Here is a 12,122-nt window from a genome sequence, read left to right as displayed (position 1 = left end):
ATGGACAGACTTTACCAACCAAAATCCACAGATTGGCTCAATAAAAAATAAAATAAAAAATAATAATAATAAAAAATAAAATTCCATCCAACTCCTTGGAATTTTATCATAGGTGTAGTTGAAAACAAATATGTTGCATTTGATCCACTAACCATTAGAACAAACTTTCTTAGAACCTTCTTTTTCCAAGAATTTTCATTCTCAAAATTCTACAGCCAGCTTTAGAGAAAGGTTTTTAAAGCCAGCAGCCATATTTCACCTTGGGAATAATCCTGCACAAGACCTTATGGTAAGATGGCACTAACGCATAAAGGAAGGGTTGTAATTATTGTGACCCCTCTCTGGGCTTGGGCCTCTTGAGTGAAAACCTCAAAATCCAAAAGTCACAAGTAGAACAAAGATATTGTTTTTTTTTTTTTTGAACAGCCATGTTGTAGCCACATAGTTGTACAGTATTAATCAACGATAGATACCAACCTGACCAATCACAGAACACCCCAGGATTTCCATACCTACCTCAGCTGATTAATCTCACCGATAGCCAAAAAGCCATTTTATAAAAGGCAGTGAAATAGATTTATTACAATTTTTCTACATTTTCCGATTGGTCTGAAGAGTTGTTTGAAGTATTCCCCGTGTTAAATAAAGAAAAACCTTTTAAAATGTGCTCATTGCCAGAGCAGTTTATCCACAAAGATAATTATTTTATAGATACATAGCAACTAGTAATCTTTAAACATTTCCTATTAAGCACAGAAAACACTTTCAAGTCTTAGCCAATGAGCAATGAATAACTTTTACAAGGTTAATTATTCCTTAGCCTACCAAGTTTGCCAGGTAGGCATTAAAGCACAGCTCTGGTCATTTAGGCCACTTTTACATTGAATCGCTGTGTGCTTCAGTGGTAAAGAGTCGCTAGTTTTAGCTGCGCTTTAACACTGTTATAGGAGCGGCATATACACTGCATCAAAGATGCTGCTTGTAGGACTTTTCTTCTCGTCCTGCAAGCACACCGTCCCATTGTGAGGGCAGCCAGGCTCCCACACTGGGGCTGCAGAAGAGGCAGGTTACAGGCTCTATTTTTAGCACAAAAACACCTGTAAATTTCCTCAGTGTGAAAGTGGCCTTAATGCTTAAGTGTGCCGCAAAGAAGAATTCCAATAGTTATGTGAAAGAAGGATGTGGTTTTAAAATAAAGGAACTACTGAAATGCCTAAATACAGTAAATCGGACATTTTATTCTTACCATGTAATGACAGAGAAAGCACTCCCTTCATTAAATCCTACTGACTACTATTAAAAATTACATATAACAGAAGAGGGGGGGACTCCTATTACTTCAAGCTATGGCATTCTATAGAAGATGTGGTGAGTCTGGAGAACCAAGATGGAAATCCTTGCTTCGGTGGTCATTTGAAGATGACCCCCTCCAATCCAAATAGGCCTCTGCCGCTAATGCACTCTTACCATGCACACCAACCTTCTAAAAGAGCCGTCATCTAACAGACTGCTTTCTCCAACATGCCAGCTTGAGGGCACAAAGAATTTTGGTCCATGGCTTAAAATAACGCTTTGCGATCACATAAATAACTTGATTTTCTAACAGCAGTGAAATAGAATAAAAAAAACATTTAAAGTGAAACCATAACAAAGCCATGTTGGTAGGTTAACTGGCTCCTGTCTAAATTGGCCCTAGTATGTGCATGTATAAATGTGACTTAGGAACTAAACTTAGCTTGTAAGCTCCTTGAGGGCAGAGATTGACACACACACACACACACACACAAATGTGAGTACACCCCTCACATTTTTTTTTAAATATTTTATTTGATCTTTTCATGTGACAACACTGAAGAAATGACACTTTGCTACAATGTAAAAGTAGTGAGTGTACAGCTTGTATAACAATGTAAATTTGCTGTACCCTTAAAATAACTCACTCAGTGTCATTAATGTCTAAACGGCTGGCAACAAAAGTAAGTACACCCCGGGCCCGCTAAGCCATTTTCCCCTCCCTGGTATCATGACTCATTAGTGTTACAAGGTCTCAGGTGTGAATGGGGAGCAGGTGCGTTAAATTTGGCGTTATCACTCTCACTCCCTCATACTGGTCACTGGAAGTTCAACATGGCACCTCATGGCAAAGAACTCTGAGGATCTGAAAAAAAAAAAGAATTGTTGCTCTAAATAAAGATGGCCTAGGCCAGTGATGGCGAACCTTGGCACCCCAGATGTTTTGGAACTACATTTCCCATGATGTTCAAGTACACTGCAGCGTAGATGAGCATCGGGGGAAATGTAGTTCCAAAACATCTGGGGTGCCAAGGTTCACCATCACTGGCCTAGGCTACAAGAAGATTGCCAAGACCCTGAAACTGAACTGCACCACGGTGGCCAAGATCATATAGCAGTTTAACAGGACAGGTTCCACTCAGAACAGGCCTCGCCATGATTGACCAAAGAAGTTGAGTGCACGTGCTCAGCATCATATCCGGAGGTTGCCTTTGGGAAATGGAGACAAGTGCTGCCAGCATAGTTGCAGAGGTTGAAGGGGTGGGGGATCAGCCTGTCAGTCCTAAGACCATACGCCGCACACACTGCATCAAATTGGTCTGCATGGCTGTTGTCCCAGAAGGAAGCCTCTTCTAAAGATGATGCACAAGAAAGCTCAAACACAGTTTGATAAAGACATGGATTCCTGAAACCATGTCCTGTGGTGTGATGAGACCAAGATAAACTTATTTGGTTCAGAGGGTGTCAAGCGTGTGGCGGTAACCAGGTGAGGAGTACAAAGACAAGTGTGTCTTGCCTACAGTTAAGCATGGTGGTGGGAGTGTCATGGTCTCGGGCTGCATGAGTGCTGCCAGCACTGGGGAGCTACAGTTCATTGAGGGAACCATGAATGCCGACATGTACTGTGACATATTGTAGCAGAGCATGAACCCCTCCCTTTGGAGACTGGGCCACAGGGCAGTATTTCAACATGATAACGTCCCCAAACACACCACCAAGACGACCACTGCTTGCTAGAGAAGTTGAGGGTAAAGGTGATGGACTGGCCAAGCATGTCTCCAGACCTAAACCCTATTGAGAATCTGTGGGGTATCCTCAAATGTAAGGTGGTGGAGTGCAAGGTCTCTAACATCCACCAGCTCCGTGATGTTATCATGGAGGAGTGAAAGAGGACCCCAGTGGCAACCTGTGAAGCTCTGGTGAACTCCATGCCCAAAAGGGTTAAGGCAGTGCTGGAAAATAATGGTGGCCACACAAAATAGACACTTTAGGTCCAATTTGGACATTTTCACTTAGGGGTGTATTCACTTTTGTTGCCAGCGGTTTAGATATAAATTGCTGCGTGTTGAGTTATTTTGAGGGGACAGCAAATGTACACTGTTATACAAGCTGTACACTCACTACTTTACATTGTAGCAAAGTGTAATTTCTTCAGTGTTGTCACATGAAAAGATATAATAAAGTATGTATATAGAGCGCCTCAGTGTGAAGGGGGCCTAAAATAGTCCAGTGTGCATGAGGCCTTAAGGGTTGTAAACGGTCGCTGTTTTTCACCTAAATGCAGTCTATGCATAGGACCCATTTCACACTGGAGGTGCTTTACAGGCGCTATAGCACTAAAAATTAGCACCTGCAAAAAAAGAAGAAAAAAAAAAAAAGTCCTACAGTGCATCTTTGAGGCACTGTAGGAATGGTGTATGCACTGCTCCTAAAGTGCCCCTGTCCATTGAAATCAAGCGCTTTTAACCCTTTTTCGGACGTTAGCGGGGATAAAAGCGCCACGCTAGCTGCTAAAATAAAAGTTGCAAAAACTACAGTAAAGCATCTCTAAAAATAGCAGCACTTGACTGCCGACATCCCGGGAGCTACCAGTGTGAAGAGTGCCCTTAAGATGAAAAACTTCCTGTGCTGCAGCACCCTTATACTTACCTGAGCCCTGTAATTACCACAACGGGAATGAGCACACCACCTCCGACCAATGTCCAGCGTCCCGATTGGATAGATAGCAGCGCAGCCATTGGCTCCCGCTGCTGTCAATCAAATCCAATGACGCAGGTGCCAGAGCCGAGTCCTGCTGTCTATGTCTACGGACGCAGCAGGATACGGGAGTGCACCCACACGGGTGTCCACAAAGGAGAACGCTTCTCTGATGGGGCACTCAAGAGGAGGAGCCAGGAGCGCTGCGGAGGGACCCCAGAAGAGGAGGATTGGGGTCACTCTGTAAAACCAACTGCACAGCAGAGGTAAGCATGACAGGTTTGCTTTTTTAAAACCCGAACCTTTACAACCACTTTAAGGTCAGGCTGCTGGAGAAAGCAAAGCATTTTTGAGTGATGGTATTCTTACAGAAGTTTAGCATTACCCAGTTAATAAGCAAAGGTTCATCTGTTAAAGACCACGTTCCAACTTGATCAGATTGAGGGCATGTAACTAGCTTTGCAACTTTTTGTAGAAAACCGCTTTACACTTCAAAACAAAAATGCATGTCTCCATACAGAACTTATTTAGTTGTTGAGCCTAGTTGGATACTTCCCTGAATGAGCTTGTATATCACCAGTTGTACATATCCAACACTTTGGGTAATGAAGCCTCAAGGCAAGAAACACGGTCTTCATATCTAGTTCAAAATAGGTCATCTGGCTGTATCATTATATGCACTGGATTGACCATCGCAACTGAGTTTGTGAACAGGCCACCAAGTGACTCAAACACTACTTCCTGTAAAGAACTTGTGAAAACAGACAAGTCCCAGACCAGCCCTATAAACCACAAAAAATAAAAAACAAATTAAAAAAGGGGGGGGGGGGGGATAGACTATTTCAACAGAAAAAAATAAAAAAATAACTCAAGTCTTACAAGACACAAACTTCTGATTTTTTTTTTTTTTTTAGTTTAGCCCAGCATTTAATATGGCGACTCCCATAGACAATTGTACATTACAATATTCACAATTAAACCTGCATGTTACAAAAACACAGCAGTGCAAGTTGCAGATTAGATTAGTTGCAGATTTATAAGCGAAAAATGTTATATTTAGTGCAATATTCTCTACGACTATTGAATAAACTTGTTATAATAAGGAAAGTATGTGTTCCTCAGAAAGAACAGAGAACAATTGAGAGAAGGCAAAAATGGGTCATAACAAGGCCAGGGAAAAAAAAAAAAAAAACACAATGTGCATGGCCTTAGGCTGCTTCACATCATGGAAAAAAAAATAAAAAAAATTAGGTCATGGGCAATCTACACACCAAAAACACTTGCATCCTTACGTGAGTATTACTAATGACGAATGGAGGCAGAGATTAAAAGGAAACAAAATAAAAATAAATTAGAGATCAAATACTGGATTATTGTTCTAAACCAGTTGCAATTACAAGTACAACCAACAGACAGGTGTTAAACTAGGTTCTTGACAATAAAACTCAGGTCTAATATTCCAATGCTGTAAAAAAAAAGATTGCGCTCACTGACAAATACTAGGCTAAAAAGCACAATCACTTCTTATATATAGGCTTAAAAACACAGCTTTTAATATAACAAAAATGGTCCAGATTGGCAAATTTTTGCCATTTAAACAAATGGATTATTTTTAGGACATTTGTACATGAAACAGGGAATAATATAAGGAATTAAAGGGCGATTACACAACTAAGGAATGACACAGAAACCATTGGAACAGCACTCAATTACTGATGATAGACATTGTTATTTAAAATTGGTTACATTTACAACTAATCGAAAATCCCCAAAAAAATAAAAGTAGACACTACTAAATGACTCCAGATTTTGATGACTGCATAATTTTTCAATAATCTTCATGACGAGGAAAGTTCAGTTCCAACGCCAGATGCAACTTTTGCTAGCACACGCACATTACAACAACAGATACGATTTTGCATATTTCGACTAAGAAACAAGAAAAATGTCTTATCCTTTGATTTTTCTCATCAATGCAGACCTCATTAACCATTAGACAATCAAGTTAACATTCCGAAAACAAAAGTTTTCGAACAAAATTCTACGTGTGTTTGGCCAGCTTTAGCGTAAGGGTGGACAAAAGGTTATTCAATCCAATCCAATACAGTCCAATACAGAAGACAGCAGTCACTTGCAAGGAACTGGGGAAAAGCCTCTTCAACTGACAAGAGAACAAGATCAAACAAGGTATATGCCAACACCAATTATTAGGATGACTGATTATGTGCCTCCTGGGGATTGTTCAACCATTTTCAAGGGGTTTCAGTATTTGCAACAAAATGCATTGTTCCACTTCCCAATTGCTGTCACTGTCCACAGACAAAAAAAATAAATAAAAAAATAAATAAAAAACTTGAGAAGTGTCTGAAAAACAGTCACATAATTCACCCGATTAGTTAACATACAAAGCTGTAACTAAACCCCTCACAAGTTATTATCTAGGTTGTGTCCATTGTGCAAGAAGAAAATTGCAATTTATAAGAATGATTTTTAAAACCAGAATATTATACTTTAAACCAGAATTTTTTTTTCTTTTTAAAAAGGGCTAAATAATCAATTTGATAAGCAATTCTTGAGATTTGCTTAAATACTTTATATTTGATGTACACCTCAGCACAATAGCCAGTATCAAGGTGACAGTGCTGTCGTATACAATGAAACCTTTGTCTGCAGCATCCATGTTAACCCCTATTTAACACAGATAAGGCAGCACCTGCATTCAGAATCTTCTTGTTGCCATAACAATTTCAGAGCCCTTGATGATTGTACTTGATGTAAAGATAGAAGAAGTGAATATTATAAACCAAAAATGATAAATATCTACCAAAAACTGGTGGACACACAAAAGTAATGGTCACGGAAATGAACTAAATTAGACTTGCAGCTCTCAATTTGGCAGCTTGGTATTTTAAAGTGAAAAGGGTGAGCTATCACATGGGGGCCGCTTTACAAAATCTATATTGAGCCAATTATGGAAATCCATGTTAAAGGGCGAAAGATATGCAGAGATTGTGTAAGAGCCCCAAAGCCCAATTCAAACAAACAACCTCTTTCAATATCTGAATATTGTACTTAAATACATTTTAAAAAAAAAAGTTTGAAGTTAACTCTCGCAGACACTTAAAATATTATAAAACCAAAAGGTTGATAAAATTAGTTTGAAAAACAGTTCAAAAATTGAACAAGACATACAGCTGTTCAGTAGATACATTGGGTGCAGACAAGAACCAGAAATACATTAAAATGTATCAAATACGTACATAAACATGCTTTGCATTGCACACATTTTGAAGAAAGGGGAATAGGAGCAACCAACCTGGTCACATGTTATAAATCATGAGAAAACCATGATTTATGAAGGTTTATTGGCATGGTATACAAGCTGGGGCACATCATTGGTCAAACACTAGGGGGTAAGTCTTGCCAAAAACCAGCATATATATTGAGGATAGTATTTCACCTTACACATACTAAAAACACCAAAGGTTGTTGATTAGGGAAACTTACAAAGACCACTAATATTGAGGGTGGACCTTTTTTCAAAGTAGAATACCCGATAAAGTCAGCAAACAATAGGTTTGATTTTTTTTTTAATCATAATATATTAAAATTTGCTTAAATCTGATTTAATTAAATAATAAAAAAATAATAATATGTAAAGTTTAATTGTAACAACTTTCTCAAGCAAAATGCTAGTGGTCCATGTTAGCAGAGGGTATTCCTTTGAATGAAAGCCCACCTGAGGTTGCCTCACGTCTCTCACTTACATGTATGCTGGAGATAGTAGTGATGACCTGGATGTTTTAAGCACAGGAACGGGGAATTTCCAGATAGCAGGAGAGCTGGTTTTCCATTTCAATGGCATGTTGTCACCACGGTACTACAATAACAGTAAACAGCGTTTCCATAACAGACTACCGACTAGGACTTCCATCCCACACACTACTGACATCGCAGTGGATGCTGCTTCTGCTGCTGCTCTGCACACAAGCAAATGATTGCCAATGCCCTCAAACCGATGCTTCCAATCTGTAAAATAGGGTTGCCAGGCATCGCTTTTTAAATCCTCCTGTCCCCTAAAGCGATATGATGAGTCTATCGTTCTACCTCAACAATAGTGCCACCTCGTTAGGGATGCGTTGACTGCAGTGGATTGTAGGGAGAGGGCAGGAAGAAAAAAAAAAAAAAAAAAAAAAGTAAAAACTGCACTGCACAAAGCAGTCCAATGCAGCTAGATTTTGAGCATGTAAAAATGATATCAGATGCAAATAAACTCTTGATTCTAATGGAATTCTGTTAAGGACACTGCAGCACTTTAATCAGGAACCTAACGTACTAAAAGCTTGATTTCTATCCAGTACAGAGGGAGGGAGAAGTGGATTTGCATAAAATAAAAACATACCTACTCAGAATACACTTGTCATCCTCTGAACATTCTTCCTTTGAGCTGCAACAATACAAATGGGATATAAATCTCAGCATAGCCTTAGGGCTTGTGAGTGATCAGTGGCTAAATTCAGCAGCCTGTCTTCCTCGGGAGCAAGCTCTGGTCAAACAATGCATGAGTGCCATTATGAAGGGGTGAAAGAAAAAAAAAAAAAAAATGGTCCTTTTAATCCTTCACTGGGATGCAAAATTTCAAAGATGAAGTGCTGCACATTTCTGCAGAACGTCTGGCTGTGCTGATGGCTCTCATTTCCCTAGTCTTTTGCCACATTCTGGAAAAGGAAAATCTTGTACGGCTAACATGCTGTGGATTCAGGGATATCGGTGTCTTCTGCAGCAGAGAAGCGTGCTCTTAATAGCAGTCCTTGTAGGGACGTTATCAACAATCTAATTCAATGCTCACCCCTCCCCCTGAACAGATCACAAATTGCCTAAAGTAGTGACAGGGAAGCCAGGCATGCAGGTGTCCATCTGGGGCCACTCCGCAGCTCTATGCTCTGTTTGCTGACCTCCAGAGGCTGCTGACTGACAAGAAGATTTCAGACTGAGAGCAGCAGATAAACAGCAATTCAGGCGCTTCATTACAAAAGGGACGGTGTGCAATAGCTAATCAGCAAATAAAAGAGCTCCAGACTCACAATAGCCGCCTTGCACTGGTACAATGCAACACCATGCCAGCGTTTTTTTTTTTTTTTTCTTCTTCTTTTTTACAATAATGTTGTCAGGAATACATTTATGTCATTTCTACATATACACATAATTATATTTTAATCAGTTAATGCTCAGGTCTTCAAGCCCTTTAAACAAAAATCATTACCGTTTAGGTTAGCAACACAATAATAATAATACAAAATGGTGTTATGATAAGTAAACAATCTGCACAAGCCCAAGGATTACATATTTCTGTGAAAACATCTGATTGTCAGCAATGTTCACTTGAATATTTATATCATTCTACAAAAGGAAAAAAAAAAAAAAAGCTAGCTTTCCTTTCAGAAAATCCCAAGAGGTATGTCATAATATTAATCAGAACTCTCTTACTTAAAGCAGCCATTTCCAATTTTTCTGGTAGGTCTCCGCAAGCAACACACTTTCCTTTCACACACCTCAGACACAGGAGGGCACCTTGGTAGGTTCAGTTTACAGAGATGCATTTCCAGCATCGCACTGTGTACATGTGATGTGCTGCGGGGGGTCAATAAAAAGTTAACGAAACCACAAACAGGTCACAGAACGCAGTGCGTTTGCTTGAATCAAATCGCATCGGTATAAAAACACCCATGCAATCATCATTCCAGTGCAGCATATAAAAAAAAAAAAAAAAAAAAAAAAAGGGGGGGGGGGGGGGAGGGGGACCTGCACCTTTTTCATGCAAATACAGTGCAATCTGGGTCACACAAAATGATGGGCACAGAATAGCATGGGATTTGCACAGGAACGCAGTGCGAATTCAATGCGATTGGATACATGACATCAGCGCAAACCCAGCCTTAGGGAACAAGTGAACAAACCCACCAATTTACCAGTTTCCCAAAGCAGGTAAAGTCAAAGCATGCCAAGAATTAGAATGATCACAGTTGCTTGTGCTCTCACACTGTCAAGACATCAAATGGCTGGTGTCATAACTGATCACATGTGCAGCACCATGGCAACTGCATATCAAACAGAGGCAAAGATGACAACTTCCTTAGCTGAAAAAGGCAAGGAGGGTTTAGTTCTGCTTTAAGACTTGAACTATAGTCTTTTCTCAGATACACATTAATGTGGATGTATACTGTTGGTTATTGTATTAACTCTGCTTCCATTCTATACGTACACAATGACAGCTACATTTGAAAATTACATTAGCAGGTTCTGCTCCCTGAGCACTGCTGATACTTCCCTACCCCTACAAGTCTATTAGACAGGATTTTTCTGCAGGCTAGAATAATGTGAAACAAACCCCTATGCTCATTGTAACTAGGAAGAATGCGACCTTCGCCTAGGCTTCAGGTAATATGGAGGGACAAGCCTTTATCTATGTCCACGCTAGAAGGTTTTAATTAAAATATATGATTTGGTAATAAATTAAGTTGGCAACCACCAACATGCCAACTATGAAATTCGGAAGCTAATTGTTCCAATGTAGAAAACAACTGAAAAAGATTCCTGGGAAAATGCACTATTACTGGCATTAACAAAAGGTTCCTAAGAGACACCAGCTGTAATAGTTTACACAAGACAGCTACCTGGATTCTGTCTAGATTTGGCTTATTTGCATGATCCAAAAGCTACAAGTTACAAATACAGACTTGGCTCATATTCCCAATGTAGTAAGCACTCAGATCATTGCTAAAGTGCATCACAGTTGTGTACTCTGCAAGGTTCAACAATATGTTCCAGCAGCACTAACTCAGAGCCTGGCATCTGGTTTGTTAATTAGTAATACGTTTACAACAAACTGTATGCATGTCATTTTTGGCAGTATTTTCCCTACTGCCAAGTATGTCTGCAGAAAAGAACAAACATCTTCTAAAATGCCATCTTGAGCAACAAAAGAAAAAAAAAAAAAAAAAAAAACATCAACGTACGTGTCTGGTTGCAAATAAGGCACATTTAGTGTGTACTTGGCATCTAGGACGGGAACCAATGGTTACCAAGTATTAATTGAAGATACAATTCAAGATCGGGTTTTCTGCTTTTTGAGTATGGAGTAAATAATTTATTTACCTACAATCCTCCAAATATTATATGCACAGAAAGAAACTTAAATTAAGCCATACACTAGTTAGATTTGATCAGCAACATTTACCAACTACCGCAAAAGCCTCTCTGGTAGTATATCGATTGATAAATATTGTCATCTAAGGCTTATCACACTTTACAATCTGACTGTACAATCGCCTTTAAGCCCCTTAGACATGGGGTGGGCTCCGCTGGAGTCCGCCTGCTCAGCGGGGAATCTGTCCGCTAATCCACTAAACAGGCGGATGGCGGATTGGGGTCCACCCTGCTTATACAGCCTGCTCTCCTCTATTAGTGGTCAGATGTAAAATGAACCGCCTGTCTATTTACACCTGACTGACATCTGATCGACGGATGGGGATTGCCGTTCATCTTGTTTTTAGTAGACTGGATTGGATGTCAGTGGGGGGGCGTCAACAAACACATCTGTTGACACCCACCACTTCATAGAAAGCAAAGGATGGTCTGATCCGGTCTGCCTGTCAGTTTTCCAGACTGACCCAATCGCTCTGCCCGTGTCAAAGGGCCCTTAGATCTACTATGTTGTTCAAGGGCTTGGCTGAATGTATACAAAAACTGACCACATATAGTTTAGGTAGGTCCTTACGCTACATCTTTAAAGGAGACTGTACAAAGATTGTACATTTAGGTTTTAACTTTTATGGTCAGCTAAACAGAGAAGTACGGTCAACACTTGTTTGGCCATACTTCTCTTCTGGGTCACAGGCAGGCACTTATTTCTACACTCTTGAGACCCAGATTTGGCAAAGCAGTGGGCTTAAATCCGCTGTCGGCTGACGTCAGAGATGGTCCAGGCTTTGTAGGGATCCAGACATCGCCACTGAGAGCCTGAGCCAGCCAATCCTACCCCTCCACAGTCCAGTGCTCCAGTAAACGTAGACCGACAGTCACCACTCTCTGCTCAGTGAAGACCGAGAGCTATGAGATTGCTCAGTTATCAG

The 12,122-nt window shown here is 40.1% G+C and overlaps 1 protein-coding gene across 4 annotated transcripts in view; it reads right to left on the bottom strand.

The window, feature by feature from the left end:
* Positions 1-12,122, bottom strand: part of KLHL13 (kelch like family member 13) — a 128,590-nt gene that overhangs the window by 77,861 nt on the left and 38,607 nt on the right. Inside the window, exon 1 of one of the 4 annotated variants that reach the window (XM_077494151.1) lies at positions 8,393-8,938. The exons of 2 other annotated variants lie outside the window; for them this stretch is intronic. In XM_077494151.1, coding sequence (XP_077350277.1) covers positions 8,393-8,472 — 80 coding nt within the window. In that variant the 5' untranslated portion in view covers positions 8,473-8,938. Of the gene's footprint in view, positions 1-7,757; positions 8,157-8,392; positions 8,939-12,122 lie in introns of those variants that run through there. One more of the 4 variants, XM_077494065.1, reaches the window with a different exon arrangement.

The sequence above is a fragment of the Lithobates pipiens genome, unplaced genomic scaffold (genome assembly GCF_037356315.1).
Source record: "Lithobates pipiens isolate NorthernLeopardFrog02 unplaced genomic scaffold, aLitPip1_a1.2 Scaffold_1, whole genome shotgun sequence".
Lineage (NCBI taxonomy): Eukaryota > Metazoa > Chordata > Amphibia > Anura > Ranidae > Lithobates > Lithobates pipiens.
Note: the sequence above shows the minus strand (reverse complement) of the source record. Positions and strands in the feature narration are given on the sequence as shown.